The following is a 26,655-nucleotide window of genomic DNA, read 5'->3' as shown; positions in this document are numbered from 1 at the left end:
TTTGATGATCTTTATAATCTGGCCTCCATCTACCTTTTTAGGTCTATCTCCCATTGTTCTGCCTTGTGAATGTTCTAGTTCCCAGGGCACGCTGTGCGGTCTCCCACCATTGGCTTGTGGTAGAATAGTTGTCACTCTCAGTATCAGAATGGCATTTTCATATGGCTCAATTTTAAAAAACTGCTGACCAGATCAAAACCACAGTGAGATGCCATTTCACACCCACTAGGCTGGCTTAGAAAAAAAGAAAATTAGTTTTGGTGAAAATGTGGAGAAATTGGAACCGTTGTGCACTGCTGGTGGGAACGTAAAATGGTGTAGGCATTATGCAACACAGTACGGTGGTTCCTCAGATAATAACAGAATTACCATTAGATCCAGCAGTTCCGTTTCCAGGTATATACTCAAAAAGAACTGAAAGCAGGGACTTGAACAGATGTTTGTGCACCCATGTTTATAACAGTAGCATTCACAGTAGCCAAGAGGTAGGAGGCAACCCAAGTGTCCTTTGACAGATGAATTGATAAACAAAATGTCCATTGACAGATGAATCAGTAACAAAATGTGGTTTATACATACAATTGAATATTATCCAGTTTTACAAGGAAGGGAATTCTCCCACCCACTACAACATGTATGAACCTTGAAGACCTGATGCTGAGTGAAATAAGCCAGGCACAAAAGGACAAATTCAGTATGATTCCATTTATAGGAGGTACTTAGAAGAGTCAGATTCACAGAGAAAAGGTAGCAGTGGTGATTGCCAGGGGAGGAGGAGGGAAGAGGGATTGAGGAGTTACTGTTTAATTAATAGGGAGTTTGAGTTTTGGGGGAGAAAAAGTTCTGGAGCTAGATGGCAGTAATAATGTTCGCACAACAGTGTGAATGTGCTTAATGCCACAGAACCATATGCTTGAAAATGATGAAAATGGTAAATTTTATGTTGTATATATTTTGCCACAATTTAAAAAAAAAAGTTTGTCTTAATCTGCTGACCGAACCTTCCATACCATACTCGCTGGATGTCAACTACTTTGAGGGCCATTTATTGGACCCTTAGGTACTGCCCTGTATTGTTCTCCTCAAAAATATAGGTCTTGTCTTCTCACTTAAACAATGAGCCTCCCAAGGAGAGGCTCCATGTTGTTTCTCACCAGTTTCTGGCCCAAAAGACAGCTGGGTGGGGTGGGAGAAGCCCAGGCTTTGGATGCAGATCGTCAGAATCCAGACTGCTTACCACAATCCAGTCTTCTGCCACTTACTTAGCTATGTGCTTATAGGCAAATGATTTACCCTCTGTTGGTTTCCTTGTTCATTTAGTAATAAGGTTCTCACAGGACTTCTGGAAGGGTTGGATAATGTGTAGGGAGCCCCCATTCTATACCAGTCACTGACTAATAGGTTTTTTTTTATGTTCCTTTCCCCTTTAATAAATATTTGTGGATTTATTTGAATTTTAATGGTTCTCTTTAGCAGACACTATTCTTGTCATTATTCATTATAGTCCATTTTGCCTCTGAAAGAATCCCAATAGGGGACATATGACTAATACTTCTACTACCACATGGCATATTCCCAAGAAAACAAGTCTACCTCATTGTTGGAAATTCATCCCAGGAACCAGCCAATCTCATATTACTTAAGTAGAATGATCATTAAGCTAAACTCTCCTTTTCTTTGCCGTAAAACTCTTATTCCTTCTACAACTGCAGAAATATATATTCCTTACCAAAAGAGAGGTAAGGATTCACAACTGACTTACGAGTACTCATTTTATATTAGTCCATGGGCACTTGAGGATATTGAGAACATGCATCCTCCTAACAGAGTATCACTCATTTCACCTGTTTTGAATGTCAGTGAAGGAAGGCTGGAAAAGGCAAAAGTCAAGCTTCCTGAGAAATTATAGAGATCTTCCAGGATAAATTATAGTGTGGGTGGGTATGCATTTATGTGCAAGTTCTGCGATGTATTATTAATCATTATGTGTTTTCAGTAGTGGTGGTGAAGAGTAAGATGCTCCGATTTTAAATTATGCCTTTCAGATCACTTTGCCTTTAAAGATAATCACCTTTTGATATATTGTAGCTTTTAAAATGTTTTTTTTTTTTTCTAAAGTTGGTATGCTCTGGTTATTTGTGTTCAACATATTCTAATACTTTGTTTTTATTAGTGTATTTTTGAAATCAGCTTAAATTAAGACGAAGCTTAAAATCCATTTATTTCTTCTCTCTGATCTTCCCTGTTCCCTCTGTGTCTTAGCTTCTCCCTACTGGCTGGCCACCCTTAGAGACGCCTCGGCCAATCAGAGCCTCCTCTCCTTATGGCCCCTGCACTGATTGGTCAACACACAAAAGGGTGATCCTCCCTTGGAAACCTGGTTTTTCTCAAGTACTTCTGTTACTTCTTGCTAGGTGGTTGTGTGGGGGGTTTTGTTTTGTTTGTTTTGTTTTGTTTTGTTTTTTTGTTTGGTTGCTTTGGTTCTGTTTGTTGTTTTTTTTTTTTGTTTTTTGTTTTTTTTTTTGGTTTGGGGGGTTTTATTTTGCTGCCAGCGACCATTTCCTCTTGTTTCTATTTATTGTTCACTTTTATACCATTACATTTGAAAATCTGGTCAAGAGAGAACGAAGTACTCTGAGAGTACTGTGTTAATATTTCCAGAATCATCACAGCTATGCGTGAATGTGATGAATTTAGGAATTTCGCAGATGAAATATCTTTTCCCTTTTTTTATCTCTTTTCAGTCACTGCTTCATCTACCTGTGAGAATTTAGAAAAAGCCAGGAATGAGTTGCAAATAGCTTATGAAGGATTTGTGCAGAAGCTAAACCAGCAGCACCAGACTGATCTCTCAGAGCTAGAGAATCGGCTTAAAGAATTTTACACTGGGGAGTGTGAAAAGTTCCAGAATATTTACATTGAAGAAGCAGAGAAGTATAAAACTCAATTGCAAGAGCAGGTCTGTGCTTTGGAGCCTGAGCATGTTCTTGGTCATGGCTATTTATTTAAATTCTAATTGTTTGATGAGGAACTTCCTTTGAACTTCTCTTTATTTAAATAGGTGAAAAGGGGTTTTTCAATTAATTTTTTTCTACGATCAAGTAAGAGTGAAAGAAGGGACAAAAAAGAAAGAAAAGTTAAGGAAAAAAAAAAACTTTATCGTACTACCTGGAAGTAATCCCTTTGTGAGCATTTTGATGTTACACTGCTAAATGATTGGTTTGCATTTCTTCTTTCTTAAAATGACAATAACCCATATTTTTCATGTAATAGTATATCATAAGCTTATCTTTAATTTTCTTGCTTCCTTTTAAAATCAGTTCTCCATTTAGTAAGTATTTGTTGAGTGCCTACTGTATGCCTGGCATGAGCTAGGGACTGAGGATATAAAGACCAATATGACAGGTGTGGATTGTACGTGGTCCTGTCACTGTGAAACATAGCCTCATTCCTTATGATGGGCCGTTTGCATCAGTGAACCGTGGAGAACCTGTGTGTTGGTGTTCCTGAGGCGGAACAGAGTGGAGAATTGGGAGGGGCAGATCCAGCTTGGCCTGTTCTTTCCATGTGTTGGGCAGCCTTTAACGTGAATGCATGCTTATGTGTCAAGTCTCCTAATACTGTTGCTTATTACTCAAGACTTTTAATTTTTTGTTCTTTTTTCTTCTTCTAGTTTGACAACTTAAATGCTGCCCATGAAACCTCTAAGTTGGAAATCGAAGCCAGCCACTCAGAGAAAATCGAATTGCTAAAAAAAACCTATGAAACCTCCCTTTCAGGCAAGAATGCTTTTTTTTTTTTTTTTAAATAGAATCAGATCTAATGGAACAGCGTGGTATGTTTTAAAACGGAAATGATTTGTAACTTTCCCTTCCAGAGAATACCCTGTGGTACTCAGTTTGGAGTGTTTTTGCTTTCTTTTTGCATCGTTCATTGTTAGCAGATGCCCTTTTCCCCTTAGGATGCAAATAGTAGTTTGTCACAAATGCCAGCCATTTCAGAAATAGGATGAACTTTTAAAGAACGTAAAGGCCTTTTTGGTAGTAGTAGTTCTTTACCACTTGAAGTCCTGGGAAGTTAAAAGTGTTAGTTTGTATCCTGGCCACAGTAAAGGATAGATGCTCAGCAACAACTTGCTCACCAACACTCTTGCACTACAATGATGTCGTGAAATGGAGGTGGCCCTGGTTGGAGTCAAGAAAGAATATTTTTAGAATTATTTTATCATGATTGGAAAGGCTGAAGTAGAAGGAAAAGAAGGAGCCATTTCTTTAAGAACACAAAGGATAGCGGAAGTTGTTATGCTAAGCTCCGTGCACCCCAGAGAGAAGCGTGTGGACGTGGGCTGAGAACGGGCGGGCTCACCTTTGGCAAAGGCCTTTTCTCATCAGAAAAAGAGAGTTGTCGTGTGAAGTCAGAGAGGACAACATCGAAAAGTGACTGGCCCAGGGTTGATATTTAGTAAACATTGTCCTTCTTCCTTCCTGCTAGGATTGGGTTTAATTTTAGACTTCTGTTTGGTTCATGAAGAGCAAATGGAAAAGCACACGGGAACTCCAGAGCACGGGGGTGAAGGCCAGTGTTGGAGGCGCCCTCCCCTGAGGAGGACGCTCTGTTTCCGCTGGCCTCTGGGGGCCTCTGTGCTCTCCATCGTGAAATGGAAATATCTGCCCTACTCCCCTCATAGGGCTAATTTGAGAACAGATAGCTTAATTCTTATAAAAGCATCTTACAAATATAAAGTAACATAGTCCTCCTGCTTCATAATCAACTCTTAGATCTACCTGCTTTAACAGCCGTAGAATAGTGATCGCATAGGATGTGATTGCCTCCAAAAAAATCCCTTCTTTGCAGAAATCAAGAAAAGCCATGAAATGGAAAAGAAGTCACTTGAGGATATGCTTCAAGAGAAGCAGGAATCGCTGGAGGTGGGTCAATCTCACTTACCCCCACCTCCTCCCCCCCCCAGATACCCGCATTCCTGAGGTTTGTGTGGTTTGGGTCATGTTTCTGTGAACATTTGCTGTGTTTCTGGTGTCTGCTTGCTAATTTGTGCTCCACATTTCATTGTTTGTTTTAGAAACAAATCGATGATCTGAAGAGTGAAAATGATGCTTTAAATGAAAAGTTGAAATCAGAAGAACAAAAGAGAATATCAAGAGAGAAAGCAAATTTAGTAAGTTGTGCATGCTTCTCCATCACTACGGAGTTCTCTTCTGCTCAGCTGCCCGTGAGGGTCAATGATACGGGTTTGGACTCCTTCCATATGTTGCAGAGTGATTTTTAAACTGGCTTCTTTGTTTACTGGTAGCTTTTTAGAAATCCTAAGAACTGACATACAGATGAAGCCCCATACATTGCGAGTGGTCTAAGCTGATAACTATGGGCAGATAAGAAAACTGTCAATGAGGGTCAGGGTTTCACGTGAAGACTATGGTTTTGTTTTGTTTTTTAAACTAACTGGTATATTGAGGGCGCCTGGGTGGCTCAGTTGGTTAAGCGACTGCCTTCGGCTCAGGTCATGATCCCGGAGTCCTAGGATCGAGTCCCACATCGGGCTCCCAGCTCGGCAGGGAGCCTGCTTCTCCCTCTGACCCTATCCCCTCTCATGCTGTTTCTCTCTCTCTCAAATAAATAAATAAATAAAATCTTTAAAAAAAAAAAAAAAAATTAACTGGTATATTGAAATATAATTGACATACCATGACATTCACCCTTTGTTAAATGTGCAGTTCAGTGGTTCACATGTTGTGCATTGGTCACCATTATCTACTTCCAGAACATTTTGTCACCCCAAAAAGAAACCCTGTACCCATTCCTCCCCGAACCCCCAAAATCCCCCAGCCCTAGGGAATCACCAGTCCACTTTCTGTCTCCATGGATTTGCTGATTCTGGACATTTCGTATAATTGGAATCATGTTCTCTTGGCCTTTTGTGTCTGGCTGCTTTCACTCAGCTTATGTTCTCAAAGTTGATGCATATTGTAATATGTGTAGGCGCCTCATTCCTATTTATGTTTGAATAGTATGTCATACGGGCAATCCTCACTTTGGAAAAGTACAAATTTATCTCATAGGCTCAACTTTCTCTTGCAACTTGTATCCTTATTCACCTGGCCCCCACCTTACTTTTGAGAAAAAATTTCTGTTTCTGTCTTCAGTACCACCATTTTCCTTCCACATATTTGTGCGTGGGACTGCAGAAGCAAAGTTCTTTTGCTGCTTAAAATCTACCAGCTTGAAAAGTACATGTGCTTGGGTCTCTCAGTGAAATCTTTTGAGGATGTCTTTGGACACCCTCTAGACATTTGAATACAATTAGTTGAGATGAGGTCATAGCCAATGTTCAACGCTATTTATTCTTGAAGGTTCTTAGACAAAGCAACGATTTCAAAAAAAAAAAAAAAAAAAAAAATCTAGACTTACATGCAGGGTGTAAACCTTACAAGTGGTTCCAGGAACAGATTTTAAAGAGCTTCCTGGAACTGCAGCAGCTTTTGAAAACTAACAGAAACAGATTGAGGAAAGCAGGGCTACCTGAGGCCTGACCCCCTGGGGGAGTGTACCTGATGCTGTGGGAGAGCGCATTTGAGGAAGGCCCAGGCAGGCAGAGAAGTCGGCAGAGGTGCGATGGGAACAGGGCTGTGAATGCTCAAAGCTTAAAAATGGACAGAGTAAATGATACTGTCTCCTTTTAACAAAATGAGATATGGTTTTCTTTTTTTCCCCTAAAGATAATAGATCCTGTGTCAAAGGGTGAGAGTATTGGAGGCCTATGAAATTTGGAGAAGAGCCCTGGATTTGCAGGCTTGGGTGTTACGCCTGCCCCGGCCCTTTCCCGCTCTGCCATGTTCCCTGAGCCAGGGCCCTGCATTGTGGAACTCACTCTCTCCTGTGGAGTGAGGGCTTTGAATAAGTAGTCCTGAGAACCCCTTCCCTGATCTTCCCTAAGGCTTGGTCCCGAGCATTAACCACTGCCCAGGAGTATAGTTTGGGTGATCTACCCCCGCTGACGCTTGTCTGAGAAAGTCCCTCATTAAATCTGATCAGCAGATTTATACGTTTTGGATGGTTCACTTGGATTTCCAGAAAAAAAGGAAAGAGTCAGGATTCCACTCTGGGGGTGTGCTCTAAGAGGATGTCTCCCCTTATGTAGTGTTTATTTTGGACAGAATTTCAGTGCATGTGCTGTATGCCATATAGCGGTCAGGTGTCACAGAATAAAAGAGAAGTACTGGACAGCTCAGTATAGTCTCCTCATAATAAAAATCCCAAAGACCAGGACATTGTTGTCACTTGGTGGTTTTCCAGAGAGCCCTGTAAATGCACTGCCTTTTCATTCCTGGTCAGTTACTGACTTGGTTGGCAGAGAACAGTTCCCTTTTCTCCCTCCAAACACCAGGAAAGGACTTGTAATGGCCTCATCTCTAGCCAGAGTTGTTTTGTATTGTAAGCAATGTTTTTGTTTTTTTTCCTCTTCCAGTAAAATATTTGGTGTGACCAATATTTTCCCTTGTTAAGTTCCCGATAAATGAGTGAAATGTTTGTTTTCAGAGATGAAATGTCTTATTTCATTCTTATAACCAAAGACTTTGAGATTACTGTTCTCTTAACCCTTTTTTCCACCTCTTCCCCTGAAGCTGCTGTAAGAAGGTTAGAAGTCTCTAGCTACTTGTTTGCCCAATTTCTAAATCTAATCAAAGACTCTTTCTATTAAGAATTTGACAATGTGTGGTTAAATAATCAGAGCTGTGTCCTGCTGTGTCTGTTCCAGAAGAACCCTCAGATCATGTATCTGGAGCAAGAGTTGGAAAGCCTGAAAGCCGTGTTGGAGATCAAGAACGAGAAACTCCACCAGCAGGACATCAAGTTAATGAAAATGGAGAAACTGGTATGTTTCTTCAGGGTTTTACCCAGTAGAACAAAGACTGTGGCATAGGAACTGGGCTCTGAGCTAGAGCTGTGGAGTTGTTTTAACTGCTACTTAAAGTGCTTAGAAATGTGCAGAAGGTAACAAGAGGCTACATTTTCTTCTGTGGGTTTGCTCCAGGCTTATTTATTGCTGCCTTCTGGAACTTTTTTTTTTTCCCCAAGGAACACAGAAAGCAGCATTTGGGTCCTTGGAAAAGCCACAACAAACAAATTAGGCTTCTGTTTTAGGGTCTGTGAATCTTAATGCATCTAAGAAGAATTTTGAAATCATGTAAAATCAGTACTTTAAATATATCACCAACTCTGGGCTGGTGTCTTATGCCCCAAACAGTTAAATGTGTAAATGAATCACATTAGGGTAATTCAGTTTGCTATCTAAATTCTTAATCTCTCTCATGAATTAGAATGTGATGGAAGAGTCATGCTCTCATAAAATTAATCTGGTTGGACAAATGCAAACATTATGAAAAATATGAATGAGGTGGAGTTTGTGGCCTCTAGGACAGAGCACCGGCGTCGGCCAGTGACAAGTTCACCAAGAAGTCTGTGTTCGGGTGGAGCGCGGCTGCTGGGAGCCAGAGTCTCACCAAGCGGACAGGGTTTGGCAAGGCAGCTTGAGTGATCCCAGCCATTGCTGTACTTGGCCCTTGACTGTACCAGCTGCCTCATTGTGCCTGTCCCTTGTCCCCCAGTTATGAGTGATTCATTGTTGAGTGACCGAGTGCCTCATTCAAGCCCCAACCAGCTCTGGACAACAGGGAACCTGGAGGCCACTCTTTGTTTGCTTTTTTTGTTTGTTCGGGTTTTGGTGTTTGGTTTGATTCAGTTTTCTTCTAGAGACACCATTACCTCACTGTGGAGGGAGGTAAGGGCTAAGCCCCCATCTGGATAAATGGGCACTTTGAATTACCAGGCAATTGTGATTTTTTCTTTTAAAGGAAGGAAAGAATTCTTATGGTTTATTAACGGGCCTAACCTAATATAGATACCAGTTCCTGCCGAAGGTCAGCCTGTCCCATCAAGCCTGATAACTCAGCTAATCTCACAGTCATTGGTGATGTAGATCACCCTATTAATAATTTGTTGCCCCATGTGCCATTCATGCATCCAAACTTTTCAAAATACCATATACATGAAGAACAGGCTCTGCTATAAAATTAACAACACATTGTAATTATTGTTGACCCATTAACATTTTTGTTTCTTGCCATGCCGGAGAGGTATCATGGTATTAGTTAGCATTGAGTTGATATAACAGGTAAACCCATGGTTACTTTATCTATAGGCATACCTCAGTGAACGATATTTTGGGTTTGGTTTTAGGTCACCACAATGCCAATATTGCAATAAAGTGAGTCAAATGCTTGGCTTCCCAGTGCATATAAAAGTCTGTTAAGTGTGCAATAGCATTATATCCAAAAAAAAAAAAAAAAAAAAATCAATGCACATACCTTAATTCAAAAGTGCTAACTATCTGAGCTTTCAGTGAGTTTTAATCACTAATCACAGGTCACCATAGCAATTGTAATAATATTGAAAAAGTTTGAAATATTTCCAGAATGACCAAAATGTGTCAAAGACCTTGAAGAGAACAAATGCTATTGGAAAAATAGTGCTGATAGACTTGATTGACATGGGGTTGCCACGGATTTTCAATTTACTTAAAAAAAAAAATCTGCAAAGTACAAGGAAGTGACATATAATAAAATGAGGTATGCTTGTATTCGTAAGCTCAGAGCCTTTGTAGAAAATAAGACTCGTACAAAGCAAGGAGGCTTTCTCAGTTCGAAAGCTTTGGTATGACAGCTAGCTCTGCCAATGGTTAGCTGTGTGGCAACACGAGGGCTAGTTTCCTATAAAAGGAGACCTTGGATGAGATAATACTATCAGGCCAATCCCTGCCCAGTCTCTCATTCCAGATTGCCCCACATCATGTGTTATTTCGAATTCCTTTATAATTACTGGAAATACCAAGGCTCCCTTTTTCTTACAGTCTCATTTTCGGGAAAGTTTTTCCACCTGGCGGACTTGTTCTGAGCACTTTCTGGATAATAAGAAATTTTAAGAACAGTAGGACTCCCAACCAAGAGTCGTAGTCAGAGTGGATTAGTCATACATTGCAGAGACCGGGATTAGAATTAATTCTGACAGAGCTGTCATGTCACCACCTCAGCAAGTAATCAATCTTACCTTTAGAAAGTAATGGGATGTAATCAGCTCTTCATCATGTTAAGTGATTAAATGTCTTCTGGGATTTTATCCTTGAATCTCTCCCCTGATCAATTTGTTTTTCTTGAAAGTTCTCCAGCAGGAGAACAAATGTTTCTCCCCCTGAACTGGGGAGGGAGGCTTTGTGTAGTGAGTGCTCCTTCTCTCAGTTGGTGCTCCACAGAGCTTGGTGAATGGGCGCTTTGTGTGGCCACCCGAGGTAAATGCTACAGAGAAACTGGAAACCACGTTTAAGGCCATGGTAGACATGGCCAAGAATGGTCAACTGTTGGCCTACTATGAGTTTTCTTCAAACATGGGGATTTTTTTTCTCCAGACTTGACTATAGGAAGCTGAAGTGCAGGCTAGCCGCTGTTGTCATTTTACCACCTTGAAACTGAAAGAGGTGCACGCGTGCGCTCGCACACACACACACACGCATTCATGTTGCCCTGGGCGTGGGGCACCAGTTCTTGGGGGGGGGGGGGTAGCAGTTCTAAAACAGCGTGACAGGGAGCAAATCCATTACCCCCTGGGTGCGTCAGTGGCCTGGCAGACACTTGTAAAAATTATATATCCAATGCACTGTTTTGCTGCTTTAGATTCTTTTTGCAGCATGCCCGTATGCAGATATTTCGATATACTACTAAACCTTCCTTAATTAAATCTCTTCAAGCGTGCTGGTGTCAGGAATGTGCCTAAGGGAATGAGGGGCTTTATTTTTTAATGTATAAATGTTGGCATTCTCGTTTACACCAAGGTGGACAACAACACAGCGTTGGTTGACAAACTGAAGCGATTCCAGCAGGAGAATGAGGAATTAAAAGCTCGGATGGACAAGCACATGGCGATTTCAAGGTAAAAACGGTCCTATTTTCCCTGAGCTCCTCCCTTCCTTGAACGACGAGTGTTAACTTTCTTACCACACTGCACCCATGGTGGGTGGTTCAACAATGTGGACAATAGGATTGGAGCCAGTGGTGTGGACCACTGTGGTCCCTGGCGGACTGATGCTGAGAATGCTTTCAGAGATGGAGCAGCACAAGACCCAATAGGAAACAGCCCCAAGCATAAGACAGTCATCAGACATGGAGAAAAGCTGTGGTAGGGTCACCCACCCATCTATGAACTCACCCCCAAAGGTACTTTTCCTTGGGCTTACGCTCACACTCCCAGCATTTCTCCAGCAGCCCGGCCCCCATGCCCAGCAGCCCTGGGCAGGACTCCCTTTTGTTCCAGAGGGATTGTTTCGGGGCTCAAATTTTTTCAAGTTCTTTTGAACTCAGATCCACGTGGTCTGTGGCTCTTTTTTTGTCTTCAAGGCAACTCTCCACCGAGCAGGCCGTTCTGCAGGAGTCACTGGAGAAGGAGTCCAAGGTCAACAAGAGACTGTCCATGGAGAACGAGGAGCTGCTGTGGAAGCTGCACAATGGGGACTTGTGCAGCCCCAAGAGGTCCCCCACATCCGCTGCTGTCCCCTTCCAGTCACAGAGGAACTCCGGCTCCTTCCCCAGCCCCAGCATCTCACCCAGATGACGCTTTCTGGAAGCTGGGAGACTGAAAGCGTTTGTACAGGTCTGCGGGACTGACCCTAACCACGCTCATGGGCACGAGCGCTACCGTAGTGGACGCGTGATGACCACTCTGGAACTGGAGAGTCGCCGCCCCCGAGGCTCCTTAGGAGACTGGAACTCTGGAGGAAGACTTGGACCCCGTCCAAGAGCCTCCTCCCCAAAGATCTCAGAACGGATCTACACGGACACTGTTGCACAAAGCACTTAAAGAACAAGAGGGTCTTGTTCATTGCCTTTTTCACCTAAGCATAAGGGGAAAAAAACTCTCAGGGGCCTGTTAAGATAAAGATTTATAACCTTTATAATGTTCTTCACCACAGACACCTTCTTGTGATTTTTATTTTGGTCTGACTGGGGATGTATGAATGAAACGGATGCACAGAGTGTCGGGTCTGATGCTGCCTCCTTTGCTGTGTATTCAAAGTCAAATGCTGCATATATCTGGGTGTGTACTAATCAAATAATAGTCAGTGTATGCACTTCTGCAAAAGCCATAGAAGGAGGAATGATCGTCGCTTGAATTAAGATTCTCGACCACCAACTCAGCTCAGCCCTTGACCGTGGGAAGCGGTAATGACAGGAAAGGCTTTGACTCGTCCACGTCTCTACAGCTCTGTACCCTTCGGGAGGAACTTGTTGGCAGTCTTTTGGTGTTTGGCAACGTCACTTGAAACTAGATTTTTTTCCTGTAGATTTTTAACGTCCCCATGTGAACCTAACAGTCTATTTTCTCAGGCTGTGTGCAGATATAGAACCCTAATTTTTCTAAAAATCTGTATAAAGAAAAAGGGCAGTACCAGTGGATTTGCTTCTGCCTTATTTTTACCTTGATCTGAGCTATTCCCACATATTGAAACTATCTGCTCTCCCATTATCCTCATTTCCCCTCTTCCTCTTCTCCTCCCCTCCTTCCTCCTCTTCACCCATCCCTCACTGCCCCACCTCTCACCAGAGCCACAAAAGCAAGCCTTCTACCTCCTACCTACTTTCCTCTGGGACAAGGAATATGCTTTTCCAGAGCCAGCTCATCATCAAGGTGCCAAAACCACTTTCCAAATAAACCAAGGCCTGGATCTCCTAGTGCAAATTTTGGGAAACCCTAGAGAGAATGAAGAATAAGCCATTAGCTAGTAGAACGAAGTAAGGTAGGATTGCGTGCTTATTGATGAGTAGGAGCAGCCTGTTTAAGGCAGTGATGTGGTATTTAGTAAAACATTTGGGGAAGAGAATGCTGTTTCCGTGTACCCTTTGAGGAATCCTTCTGTCCTTGAGAAAGGAGCAGAACGGTCAGTTGATGAGCGGAAAGCAGGGCATACACAACTCCCTCCAAGCTGCATTTCAGTTTCTTTTCAGAACTTATTACCTCCCCCCATTCTAAGACTTTGAGGGGGAAGTAGAAGGAAGAACTGTGGCTTCCTCTCCCTCTCCCTGCACGTCAGTGTTTACTAACCTGTGTTGATGTCCCGTGGCTGTACACGTAACCGCTGTAGTGTAGGAACGGATTCGGGACACTAGAGGTGGATATTCGAGTCCTCATTTACATGTACACTAAATAATAGCAAACTAATCTTCATGCTGCATGGTTGTTTTTATTAGTGATTGTGTCCGAAGCCTTTAACCTCCAACAGTTTATTATGTATGTAACCTTCCATGTTTGCTTCTGATAAATGGGAATATGGGCTCACTGCCACCTCCTGGAATAGCTCTCTGCTTGCCCTTCTGAGTTGTTTTCAATGCCATTAGCCAAAGTTGGGTTTGCCATCCATCTCCTACACATGGGACATCTTGTGCTGTTCCTTGCTGTCCTCCATACCATTTAGGTGTCTGGGGGAAATCAATCTTTTACACAATTAATACGAAATATCTTCAGAGAATGGGAGGCAACAGGAGAGTAGATAGGAAACGAAACAGAGAACTTTAAGATTTTTTTTTCAAACCAAATGTTTTTCACGTAGGATGCAAAATGTTGGCACGTCATGAAAATATGGATGTGTAAACTGTAGTTGTGCTCAGTTTGTAGTGATGGAAAGTGTATTTTACTTTGATCAAATAAATAATGCTGGAATATTCAATGTAAGAATTGCAACCTCTGACCTACTCCATCCTCCAAAGTGTCACCCAGTTTTTAGCCCTTCTCAAGACCCAGGTGACCATCTGTCTCCTCCCCAGGAGCTTCCAACGCAACGACAGAATTAGTCACAGGCTGGAATCAGGCTCTCAGAGCTAGACTTACAGGTAAGCTTCTCTGAATTCCCAGCTATGTGTGTTGGGGAAATTTTGACTGATTTTAACAATTTCTGCTATTTAATATTAAAGGTAAGAAAATGGGAACAGCTTAAGTCTAAATATTTTTAAAGATGGTAAAAAAGCCTAAATGAACTTGAGTCTTCCTTGATCTGGAAATCTAGTTTATATTGAAAGTTAAATTTTTAAAAACACCTACTCTAGAATGACTCATCATAGGACTTTGAGTGCAGCAGCTTAAAAAGGCAAGTTTATGTAATTTTTTGATACCTTTGTATTGTATTGTAGATATAGTCGAACCATGGATTACTCCATTTTTAGATCCTCATGTGTTGTAGGTGTGATATCAAATAGAATCTTGGGTAGTGACCCAAACATTGCTGCCAACAAGTCCTTCTGGCTGTACTTCAACCTAAAAAATGAACACTTAGCTCATTTTGTATTTTTTACAAAGACTTGCTCATTTAATAGAAACGAGGCTATAAAGTTAATATCGATGCTTTTTTTAATTATAAAAAGTAGAAATGCATGTAGATAGGTAAGCAATCAAAATACATGCTCTCTGTTCGAGGAGTTAACACTTCTATTATTAGACTGGATGACTTCCTTTTAGTTTGGATGTCTGGGTCTGACTCACAGGGCAGGGGGTGGGGTTTGGCACTTGACATCAGCCTCTGGCAAAGCATTAGTCAAAAGAACCCCAAAGCGGGTCATGGACACAAATGAACTTTCCATCAGTTCATTATACTTCATTTGCCAAGTCAGGAGAACTCAACTGTGGTAGCAACTGTAGTCTCCCCTTGGAGATTCTGAGCGGTGCAAATATAATATCCTACATCAGTGGTCTCAAAGTCTTCGATTGTCATGACGCTCTGGGAGATTCTTGTGGTATGCCCCAGTCCTCTGTGGATCAGCCTCCAACTGTCTTGAATCGTCACGGGCCTTTCATCCTGTTGAACGACACCCCCATGCACTGAAGCACAGCAGCAAGCTGCTACAAACAGCTCGCATTCACCCAACACCATTGGGTGTTGTTGTCAAAGTGCGAAATACGTACTTACTAAAGACTATTTGGTATGCAGAGCACAGGGGAGCTTTTATGCTGTATAAACATTACACCATTTGGTACGCTCTTTCTGCTCTTCCGTATGTGGCTACTTAATATAAAATTTATTCTTTTGGAACTCCCAAGAATGTGGAACTGGTATTAGGCAAAAAAACATGGATAAAAATTTCCACTGCTCTCCTCTTCACATTGCCCACTCAATAGTTCTTGGTCACAGAATTTAAAAGCAAGTGTGAATGAAGAATAAGAGCTCCTCATTGTTCAGATTTGGGGGAGGGAGAAGTAGAAATAGTCAAATATGCCAAAGGACTCCAGTGGGGAGAAAAGTTGTACCCTGAGGGTGGATAACATGATGCCCTAGATGACATAACTCCCTATTTCTAGAAAGTGAGAGGGTCACTTTTAAGATGCTTCATCCAACTTCGGTGATAAGAATGTAGTGTGTTCTGGATTAGTTTAACATAACTGTAATATGACCAGTATTAAAAATACCCTTTCTGCTCGTAAAAAAAAAACAAAAACAAAAACAAAAAAACAACTTGCAAATCACGGATGTCTTCAAAGTGTGACTGACAGCACTTCTTAAAAACACGTACCTAGTCCCAGGAAACTACTTTTCTCCGGGTAGAGTTATTTTCCACCAACCATAGTAGCCAACACGCTTCTGGCTTATGGGCTGTGTATGTCTTAGGAGGCCAAATCTCTTCTGGCAAGGAAGGGGTTATTCCATGGTGGTAGCAAAGCTGTTTATTTTAGTGAGCAAAACAGGCACGGGGGCTAAATGTGAGCTTGTTGCTCTTACGGAAAGTCTATTTTAAAATACTCTCTGGCTTCACAGCACTTTTGCCAGGGCCTAGGTTTATATGCCCACCTGGTGGATGTCCTCACCACAGGGTAGAGTTTGCACTGCTGGAAACCAAGTGGCCTCCAACTGACCCAGGATTGGGGGCGGAGAAAGAGGGAGGCTCCCTCCTTTCCCTTCCAGGTCTCATCCCTGCTTAAGGGTTACGAAGAAAAATAACCTATGATGTCGAGGGTATGCTGAACTGCCTAACGGAACCCACTTCTTTTCCTGTCCTTGGAAAACGCCACTTGTAACTATACTGAAATGTCTTAGAAAACTAGTAAGTCTGGGCCCATACCATAGTTCCACACATTGGTTGCACTTAAGTTCAGATCTCTTCACTTAGGGGTGGGGATGGGGGACAAAACCATGAGCTGATAGAGCTGGCTGGGACGGGGGCACAGCCCTTACCTTCTGTCCTGGATAGATCCACCTGAATTCCACCTCAACGTCAGGTTCCCCGAGGACCGTGCAGAGGACACTGATGTCATCCCCACTTCTCACTTTGTTTGAGGATGCCAAGATGGTTGTTGATGGAGGGCCTCTGGGAACTGAAAGGAAGCAGGAGATGGGAAAGGTGAGATGGAAATCCACGAGTATGACCTTGAAGACAAACCTTGAGATATGTTCTGTTCTTTGAACAAAGCTGTAACATTTCTGCCTGCCTTCCAGCTTCCCAGCCAGCTTCAGGCCTAGGCTCTCCCACCACTTCCCGTGTCCTTTGAGGCCTCCTCTCTACCTTGACGGTCCAGAATGGGGAGCTCATCCAGGACTCCCAGGCCCAGCCATTATATTTACACTAGGAGAGGAGCTAAAAGTTCTGGGAATAAGAAGGGGAATAAAAAAGTTAGGGGAGAAGAAGGTGTGTGGAGAAAGAGCAAGCAGAAGGTAGAGAAGGGGCAGACTGGAAGGAGGGCAACTGAAGGGGTAAAGAGGAACAGGTGGGTGTGTGGCTGTCTCCTCAGAAGGAAGAGGAGAATGTGTGAATCGAAGGAAAAGGACATTCCGCAGGAAGGGCCCAAGTACTACATCTGTTGGCGGTCCCTTCACAGCACTGCAGAAACGTTTCTTCACTGGGGTCAGTTCACTCAAGGGATTTTCATGGCAGCCTTGAGCAAGGCAATGGACTAGGAGCTGGGACTACAGCAGCCAACAACCCAGACATGGTCTCTGAGCCCTTGGGACCACTCTTCGTGGTCTGGGAGGAGGCAGACACTAAGCAAGTAATTGTACGGTTTATGTAAAACGTGAGTTGTGTTAGGAACTGTGAAGGAGAAGCCCAGCACGTTCTAGAAGCTCAGAATAGTCTGACAAGCAAGAAAGACTTCCCTGCTTGAGGGAACACTGTTTGAACTAAAATCTGAAGGGTGAGCTTAACAGGCATGGAGGAAGAAGTAGGGAGGCAGCCACGGCCTGGGAATCCCAGTGTGCAGAGCCCCCACCGTGAGGTGGACGAAGGCCAGGCAGGCCACAGGGTAGGGAGAAGGACAGAGGCTGGTCCAGCAAGGCCCTTCAGTCTACTGCAAGATTCCGACTAGAGGTCTAAGAAAAGTGGCAGCCTACTAAATGGTTTTAATTGTAATTATCATCAGCTATGGTGTGGAAGATGGAGAAAGAAAAAGGGAAATCAACTGAAAAGAGAGCTGCATTAGTACCAGGAGGAGAAGATGATAGTTTGAACTTCTCTTTTGCAGTAAGGATAGGGAGAAATAGGGCACGAAAAGTAGGATGTGAAAATGATTTGATGGAAAAGGTGAAAAGGCCTGGGAAGGAGACAGGACTGTCAGAGTGACTCCCAGTGCTGGGCCGGCACATGGGTGACAGTAGTACCATCACTGAGACCGGGAAAGCCGAAGAACCAGACCCTGGAGGAAGACCTGAGTTCAAGGCAGGGCCCGTGAGGCATCCAAGTGTAGATATCAGGTGGACGGGCAGACGCCTGAAGCCGGCACTCCCAGGTCTGGGCCACACATACTCACCTGGGAGTTAGCAGTGAGCAGATAGGAAGCAGAGCATGGGTATGGCTGAGGCTGGCCAGGAGGAGAGCAAGGCATGAGAAAGAAGGGTGTCCTATGGACCTCCACCACTGACAAGCTGGAAGAGGCAAAATGCTGACAAAGCAGAATGAGAAAGCGGGGGAAAATCAGGAAAACTTGAAACCAGGGAAGAGGCATTTCACGTAGGTGTGGTAGAATCTAGTAGGACGGAACAGAAACTTGTCTACTGGATTTGATGGCCTGCGAGTCTCGAGTCCCTTAGCAAGAGCTGATTGGGTGGGACACTGAGGAGAGAGATGAGCATGTAGGAGGGAAGGAAACACAGGGAATGGGGAGCATCTTTCAGGGCATTTGGCTGTGATGGGAAAGAGAAGACCTTAGCTGAAGGCTAAGGATGGTCAAGAAGGGTTGAAAGTTACTTGGCAGCAGTGTTACTTGGGGGCCATGGTCTACTGAGTAAGTCCCAGGGCTGAGAATAAGAGGCATCGAAGAGTCCAAATTCTCATCTCGGAGAACTGTTTGTTGGTGGGGCCACTCACGCCTCTCCAGGGCTGCTCAAGCAGCAGCACTGCAGAATGACTTCTCCCCCCCACCCCCACAGACCACTCCCCCCAATCACAGAAGAGTTCTTGGAGGGAGAAAAGTTACCATTGAAGGACTATGGTACATGAAAAGGAACCATTTCTTCCACTCACCTAAAGGGCCTGGCGAGGGGGGGCTTTCTGTCCCGGAAGTCAGGAGAGGGAACCCCAAGAGAATCACTTGTTAAGGAAGGGGACACCATGTTATTCTGCAGTAGGAGATCTGCTTGCTGGCTGCACCTGTGCCACCAGCCCAGAGCTGGAGAGCACTGGGAGTGATGGTATATGGGGGCCGCCAGGGGCACAGGAGACCCAGACTGTGTCCCTGCCGTAAGTTTCTAATTCTTACATGCTCCGGAGTCAGGGGAACAGAAGGACATGGAGACGTCAAGGGCTATATCCTTTCCAAGACCACACTGCAGATCAGGGCAAAGAGGTACGTGTGAATAGCAGAGGCCTTCAGCTGAGGGTCCAAAAGGAGGATGGGGTTGAATCTGACACAGGCGAACACACCACAGGGGCTGCTTAGGGGTGAATTCCTTATCATCCATGGCAGGATGTTGGAGCCACCATCTGTCCCATTGGGTTCAATGATAAGCCAGGTCAGTAAATACTACCAAGAAACAAATGTCTCTGGGCTGTAGCCTCTCCCTTCTCCCCCAAGGCCGGCACCAGAGCAGGGAGAGTGGGGGAGGTAGACCGTCTCCCTCCACCACTAGAAAACCCCACTCCAAGATGCTGGAGTCACCAGTGCTGCCTGTATGCTGGTGGACAGAGCAGGAGAGGACTTCAGCTCAAGTGCGGGGTTAACAATGTTAAATGAACAGTGTTAGAGACTAGAATGAGACTGTCTTACTAACCCGAAGTGCCTGGTGGATGTAGAGTGACTGAGATATCATTAATGGATCTCACTACCCTTAGGAAAGCGGGTTTCAACATGGCAGAGTTGAAGGAAGTAAAGAAAAAGGTGTTTCATATATGAATCCACTGAATTGAAACTCCTCACTAAAATACTCCCAGAGACATTTGATTCACATTAAAAAATAGTTCCATTTTAATGGAGAGATTTGAGCATACTTCAATTGTGTCAAGAGTGGGAAGTGAGGTCAACTGGAAGAGACTGAATTTACCCATCCATGGGATTTTCCAGTAGCTCTCATCATGGAGAAAGGGTATAGTCATGTTCTCTAGGGTGGCATTTCCCTGGACAATGGGAGAACAGGTGAGGGGCAAGGAGTTGAGGGCACCAACAGAGAGCACAGCAATGTTGAGCCCTGGACCCCCAGCTGGGTGGGTGGGGAGGGAAGGAGGGCACTGGAGAATGTGGGGAGGAGGGTGGAGGTGAGGATGGGCATAGAGGAGTCACTGAACACTAAGCAACAGTCTGAGCAGGGATGAGGCTGTGCGTGGAGTTGGACGTCTGATTCAGTGAGTGATTCTCAAGTTGGGGCAGCTGTAGCTGAGGACAGGTTGAAGTTGCAGCTGAGGGGAGGGGTGCCTGAGGTAGAAGGGATGAGGTGGTCAGTGAACCAGGCCTGATGAACTCCAAGTGGATAATGACGTCATCCAGAAAGTGAAGAGACAAGGAGGACAATGAGCCAACGAGGAGAGTGACTGGAAAGGAGAAGAGAAAGCTGGTGGAGCCACGACACTCAGAGGAGCAGAGGTTCTTAACAGAGGATGAGAGGATGAGGGTGAGGAAGTAAGAATGGGCACAAGAAGAACTTGACCTTGAGTTGGGGAAGGATGGTGCTCTTAGGAGACCACAGATTTTGGTTACAACAAAGAGGATGCTCTCATCAGAGAGGAAAATACTGGAGAATTGCTGATCCATCCCACAGAGGTAGTACCAGAGTGAGCAGTGGATGAAGGGAGACAAGAGGGGTTGGGTCATGTCAGGGCAATTCTAGAAATGGCAGTACAGTAGAGGAGCCTTTAAGAACAGCAGTCTGTGCCTCCTAATTTCCATCCATAGCTGGGAACATCAGTACCTGAGACTGACTAGCTGGAAGAGATTAAACTCTAGGCAGTGGTAGGAGCGGGCTTACCTTCCACGTAGAGCAGTTGGTACTTGACCGAGATCTGAGACTTGCCCCCAGCCTCCGCCTTACAGTAGACCACCCCCTGGTGGTCAGAATGAGGTTGCAGATACACAAAGCCTCTCTTCACATCATAAACAATGTCTGTTCCATTAGCCGGGATTTCCTTGGCAGGGAACTCCCTGTGGAGGGTGACTTTGGCCGACAGGACAGTCACTCGACAAGGAACCACAGCCTGTCTGTCTGGGTTCAGGTAGACAACATCGAAGTAACTGGAAGAAGGTACAAAGAGTTCTCCTTTCTCTGCAAAGGGAGAGATAGAGGTTTATTTATTCTCAAGAAACAAGGTAAGAGTGCTTTAAGAATTTTTACATTCAGGGCACAGAGAGGGAACTGGCAATATACTCAGATACTAAGTCCTTATGCATAGAAAAAGCTAGTTTTTAATGCTTTTCCTTTTTTTGTATAAAAGATTTCACTTCCCATCTCCTTAAAGGAAACAGAGAGGTATTAGGTAAATCAGGCCCATGAATTAGCTCACTGAGGAAGCAGGGAAGGAGACTGATTTCCTTATGTTAAGAGCAATTTTACCACTTGTGAACCATCTGTGTCTCTGGAGAAGTTAGCCCCAAAGCCTATGCTTGTAACTGCCCATTGGGAACGGTTCCCCAACACAGCAGAGCCTCTGAGAGGCCCAGCCCAGTGAGGACGCCGGCACCCTCACCTGTCCTTACTCGCAGCCCAGAGGACCTCATTCCTGCCAAGGTCAGTGGAAAGGGAATTAAGTAAGGACAAGACGAGAAAGCCACCAGTCTCAGGTTCTGAGCTCTGCTTGTCTAACACTAGGCTGGGGAATTCAGTCAGTTTCTTATAGCCTCCTGTTTTCCCTGAAATCACTCTCCCTGTACTTTAAGTTCTACATGATGGCATTTGATCTTACAGAAATGAGAGAAACAAGGACTGGCTTGCCCATACGTTCATTCCTTAGGATAGTCAAGGGACTGTGGGTTAGGGTTTTATTTTTGGCATGGCACATTTAATCCTGTTTTCTGGATGATTCTGTGAGGGAATATTACGGTAATTGCTAAGAGAAATCTTTGAACTTAATCATACTCCAACAATTGTTAAATTGTTTCCCATGTTTTCCCTACCATGTTCCTGAAACAAATAATTATTCTTGGCTTTCTCCTTCACTAGCCCTCTTTGTGCCACAGTCATATGATATTTTTAGGGTGGGGACAGAATTCCTAGACACAACATCAAATGTTTTCATGGGCCAAGAGTTCTTTGGCTATGAGTGCCAAGTTCACTGACATGGAGGTCTTTCCCTGGCTCTGAGATAAAGAGGGAACATGTCATGGCTCAGTGAGTCTCCATCTTTTCCAAGGCTTTCTATCATGCTGGGGGATTTGTGCCACCTTCATGATAAATTGACTTTCAGGCTTAGTTAAGGGGCATCTTGGTCAATGTTGTATCTAAAACCCACACGTTCACACAGAGTTAAGTCTATATATGGCCTTGGATGTGTCAACTTAATCTCTGTGTCTCCACATCCCTATTTGTAGAGAGAATAGTAAAGATAGCTTTTGAGCAAAAGCCTTTAAGGAAAACTTCTGATTGGAAGATTTAGAAGCAACTTTTATTTAAAGGTTTTGTAGAGGAAACTGAACCAATAAACAAAGCCAGTAGAATAAGTAAACAACCCAAATTCCAGAACACAAAAATGTGGTCTTACTTCTTGTACTATAAAACAGTCTTTGAAAGAAGTGACCACACCAGTTGCTTTAACAAACAGAAAAAACATATTTGTAATTAGTAGATCCGATCTACCAACAACAACAAAAAAACTTCGCTGAAGTTCATTTAAAAAATTTTAGATTACATGTGACCCCTGCAAACATGTTTGTAGCTACTCAAGTAGATGGCAAGCATTACTTTAAGAAAACTAAACACATGGAAATTCAGATTTCCAAAAAAAAAAAACCCTAAATAGGCTATAAATTAAAATCCAAATGTCAACAAATTCCATATTTAGTAAAGTGTTCATTAATGTGGTTTTACTACATATAATTGGTGCCCAAGCCTTTGCTATGAGAAAGCTGGTAAGGTTCTCCTCCTTGACCTGGGTGGTAGTTACATGCGTATATTCATTTGAGGATAATTTACTGAGCTGTATACTAATAATTTGTGTAGTTTCTTTGTAAATATCATACTTCAATAAAATGTTAGGGAAAAAAACCCCTCTGATAGCGCCCCCCCATAAAGATTACATATGTAGCAGTTGCTTAATCAAAAATTGCACAAATTAACAACAGTCAAAAAGAGGCTTCACAGTGTTTGCAATCAAACTCTGGGAAACATACAAACATAATGAATGCCAGACGTTTCTCTATGTGGGTAGCGGGGAAGCATATGTTCTGAAAGAATCAGAGCCAGCAGCAGGAAGCTCAGCTTCCGTAACAGCTCATCTTGGTTTTGCAAACCCACCCATGCCTGAAAAGATAAATGCTAAACCCTTTACTGAAAATCCAACTGGTCTCTTGGCTTGGCGTTGAGAAAAGAGAAAATTATACAACACATTAGGTCATGTCCCTTTTTGATCCAGGTTTCTTTAAAGTTGAAGTACATATTTTAGCCTTCCTGTGACTCACTAGAGAGCTTCCCATAAATTAGGAATGAGGACCTGGCTCCAAAACTCAAAGAGAGCACTTAACCCTAATGGGACATTCTGCTCAAGGGCAGTCTTCCGTTCAAAATCTCAACTCAAAACCCAGTATTTTAGGAAGATGTGATAGTGCTAATCATGGCAAGACATCTTCATTCTGCCATGTGAAATATGGTATCAGTTCTTGTCCAGAATAACAGGCGCTAAGGGCACGTGGGCAATTCTGTGCAGCACATTCCAGAATGAGAATCACAAGGGATTACCTGTGAACAACTGTTAGCAGTTCTCCTGACAACACCAGTTATGCTAGCTAGTGTCTTTCTGCCTGTTTATCAAGCTACCCATCACCTTGTCCTAGAAATGGATCAGGGCAGTAAGAACATTAGATCCTCGGCCAGAAAAACAGGAGTGGACTCTTTCTCCCCACTACCAGTCATGGAACGCTGAACAAGTCACCTTGCCCTTTCAAGTCTCAGTGTCAGCATCATAATTTCTAAAACAGAGATGGTAAAGTAGCTTCTACTTATTTCCTGAGGGTGTGGTGATAATGAAATGAGATACACGTGACTCCAAAATCTCAAAGACTCTGCTCACGCATCTTCTTGCTATGTGGGAGGGAAGGGAAAATACATGAGATTTTTGCTAAAGCATTCACTAATGGCCAGGGCCTAAGATCATCTGGGTCACAGTGGCTAAGTCAGTGTAGGTCTGAAAGGTGGAGGGACTCAGGATGTAGACAAAGCTCACGAAAGCCCCTGCCTAGACTCGAAGAAAACATTCTGGCTTCACCCGGAATGCCAAGGCCAATGGCAGCACCAGGGAGTGGCATTTCTAAGATTCCTGAAAGCTGTCCCTCACCTCTGAACCTGTTGGAGAGAACATCATGCCCCAAACTTCAGAGTGTAGACAGCTCTGCTGAGGAAGGAGACCGGCAAGCTATTTTGCAATGCCTCTTTCTCCAAGAGCAAGTTTCACCTGGCAGAAACGTACCCGACGCCGCTCAGAGGCTTCCCTCTGACCTGCGCATTTTCAGGCACCTCACTTAGCACAGGGATGGGGCTGAAGCCACACGGGCCACAACCTTTGGGAATCCTGCCCCCAAAACTTCAGCTCACGCTACTCCTAAGGACAAATGTGAGGGGGCCTGTGGCTAAGCCTCCTCTGACTAGGAAGCCTCCAGAAAAGAGGTCATCATGGGTCCTGAGAGCACAGTGACCAAGAGTCTGTCCAGTCGAGCTTTGTGTAGTGACGACCATGTTCTCTGTCTGCAGTGGCCAGGAGGACGGCCACCAGCCACATGTGGCAAAGGGGCACTTGAAACCTGGCAGGTGCCACTCAGAAATGGAGTTTTAAATTGATTTTAAATAATTTCCATTTAAATCTAAATAGTCACACACGGGGGCGCCTGGGTGGCTCAGTTGGTTAAGCCACATGATTTCGGCTCAGGTCATGATCTCGGCTCAGGTCATGATGTCAGGGCGGTGAAATCGAGCGCTGAGCATGGAGCCTGCCTGAGATACTCTCTCTCGCTCTGCTCCTCCAACCGCCTCCCCGGCTTGCACACATGTGCTCTCTCTCTCCAAAATAATTAATTAATTAATTAAATAATAATAAATCAACATCCACCCCTGTTCGGTGGCTGCCATATTGGACAATGCAGGTAGAGACCCTGGAATCAGACTGGGTTCAAATCCTGGTACCGCCACTTACCTGTACGACCTGAAGGACGTATTTCATCTCTCGAACCTCTACTTCCCCATGAAAGCAACAGAAATGATATTAGTGCTTAGTCTGGAGGCTTCCTGTGAGACTTTCACGCAATGACTGACATAACCTGACAGAGCCTGGCCAGCAGGGGGCGCTCTCATTGTCATCCTTAGATACTTGGAACCCTGAACTCGGGGCCAAGTCCGGAATTCTGAAGGCTCCCACCCATACCCCCAAACAGTTTACCTGTGAAAACGACGTAGGTGGAGCCTGATCTGGTCTCGTCCCTCCTGCAGAGGTAGCCGTGGCAGAACTGCCCCCAGCAGCTGAACTCGCCCGTGTCGGCCGCCGTGGAGTTGACAAGCGTCAGCTGGCCATAGCGCTCCTGCTGCTTCAGGCTGTCAACGAAAGCAGAGCCCGCTCACACCCGGCCGGGGGCCTGGCAGCCCGCGCTCCCGGCCCCGCCGGCCCCGCGCCGAAGTCCCTGGTGGCTCCCGGCAGACGGCACAAACTACTACAAGCATGCTGGGGGCAGAAGTGCTTGTAGGGGAGGGGAGTCGTCAGGGGGAGAAGCTGCTTCTAAAAAGGAAGCAAATAATGACAATTATGTTTTATAACTAGAGGGCATTCGGGAGTTCCCCGCAGTAACATCACTGGTGCGTTAGCCCCACAGCCACAGAAACTCCGTCAAAAAGCCTCGGGCAGGTGTTTTGCTTTCAGCTTTTGCTTCTAATGAGTTCATTTAAGCAGCATTCAAGGGGCGCCTGGGTGGCTCAGTCGGTTAGGCGGCTGCCTTCAGCTCAGGTCATGATCCCGGGGTCCCAGGATCGAGCGCTCCCCCCACCCCAGTCGGGCTCCCCTCTCAGCGGGGGTCTGCTTCTCCCTGTGACCCTCCTCCTTCTTGCGCCCCCCCCACTCTCGCTCTCAAATAAATCAATAAAATCTTTAAAATAAATAAATAAACAGCAGTCAACATGAATGAAAGCATCCAGCACTATCCTGTATGCAAAATCTCTTGGATCAACAAGGCTAAATCTCCGAAGATAAGCTTGGAATCGCTAAGATGCCACATTATTATAATAAAAATAAACACTTTCCTCCGGGGGGAAAAATGCGTGGTAGCTACGATGCCGAGCCCCAGTTACACAGCCTACGTCTGGTACAGTATTTAGAACTTTGGGGCATTTAACTTTTCCTCTGGCCTCACTTTTGTTTTCTCATTTTGTAGCTCTTGTATTTTTGTCTTCTTGCATGTGAATATATTTGCAAACTGCTTCAGTTCCTTCTGCAATGAGGAGAGACATAAATATTAGCACTGAACACTAGTATTAGCTGATTGTAATGGTAATGAATTGTATCGCATTGTGACAGGAGTACAGATGTATCATCAATGCAACAGCTGTTCCCCCGTGGCTTGTGAGCCTCCGCATGTGGGGAATGCCAGAATAAATGGTTTTAATCTGAGGATGCATCTCAGATATCCAAATGGCTCACCCCTCTGAGAGCCACATACTTTTGATGTAGTTGAGAGTCTCCTGTTGTATTTTGCAGCAACATCAGTGCGGTCACCATGTTAAATTTAGCACACAACAAAATGTCTGGTTGGTTGGTCCTAAACGCAGCCCTGTTCTGGTTCATCACTGAATAGCTGCTTTGCCCACCAGTTCTGCCAAGAGGTGCCTCCGAACTCCCACTCCATCAACTGCCTCCTCTCAACTGAACGGAAATCTCTCCTCCTTCAGGAAGCTTTTAATTAGAATCAACTCTCGCTTTCTCCTAGTGACGTAATTAGCTCCCT

The 26,655-nt window shown here is 44.3% G+C and overlaps 2 protein-coding genes across 14 annotated transcripts in view; one reads left to right on the top strand and one right to left on the bottom strand.

Moving 5' to 3' along the window:
* MTUS1 (microtubule associated scaffold protein 1) overlaps nucleotides 1-13,794 on the top strand; it is a 166,168-nt gene extending 152,374 nt beyond the window's left edge. For 12 of the 13 annotated variants that reach the window (XM_078069689.1, XM_078069697.1, XM_078069695.1 and 9 more), the window contains 7 exons: nucleotides 2,745-2,959; nucleotides 3,674-3,779; nucleotides 4,855-4,928; nucleotides 5,081-5,176; nucleotides 7,775-7,891; nucleotides 10,901-10,998; nucleotides 11,463-13,794. In XM_078069689.1, the coding sequence (XP_077925815.1) occupies nucleotides 2,745-2,959; nucleotides 3,674-3,779; nucleotides 4,855-4,928; nucleotides 5,081-5,176; nucleotides 7,775-7,891; nucleotides 10,901-10,998; nucleotides 11,463-11,676 (920 nt within the window). In that variant the 3' untranslated portion in view covers nucleotides 11,677-13,794. The remainder of the gene's footprint in view (nucleotides 1-2,744; nucleotides 2,960-3,673; nucleotides 3,780-4,854; nucleotides 4,929-5,080; nucleotides 5,177-7,774; nucleotides 7,892-10,900; nucleotides 10,999-11,462) is intronic. The other variant, XM_078069691.1, reaches the window with a different exon arrangement.
* A 651-nt stretch (nucleotides 13,795-14,445) lies between these two features.
* The window catches only part of PDGFRL (platelet derived growth factor receptor like), a 65,302-nt gene continuing 53,092 nt past the window's right edge, over nucleotides 14,446-26,655 (bottom strand). The window contains exons 3-6 of the mRNA XM_036085013.2: nucleotides 25,104-25,255; nucleotides 20,495-20,788; nucleotides 16,280-16,419; nucleotides 14,446-14,908 (exon numbers count right to left, since the gene is read on the bottom strand). Coding sequence (XP_035940906.1) covers nucleotides 14,720-14,908; nucleotides 16,280-16,419; nucleotides 20,495-20,788; nucleotides 25,104-25,255 — 775 coding nt within the window. The 3' untranslated portion in view covers nucleotides 14,446-14,719. The remainder of the gene's footprint in view (nucleotides 14,909-16,279; nucleotides 16,420-20,494; nucleotides 20,789-25,103; nucleotides 25,256-26,655) is intronic.

This window comes from Halichoerus grypus, chromosome 3, assembly GCF_964656455.1.
Source record: "Halichoerus grypus chromosome 3, mHalGry1.hap1.1, whole genome shotgun sequence".
NCBI classification, from domain to species: domain Eukaryota; kingdom Metazoa; phylum Chordata; class Mammalia; order Carnivora; family Phocidae; genus Halichoerus; species Halichoerus grypus.
Note: the sequence above shows the minus strand (reverse complement) of the source record. Positions and strands in the feature narration are given on the sequence as shown.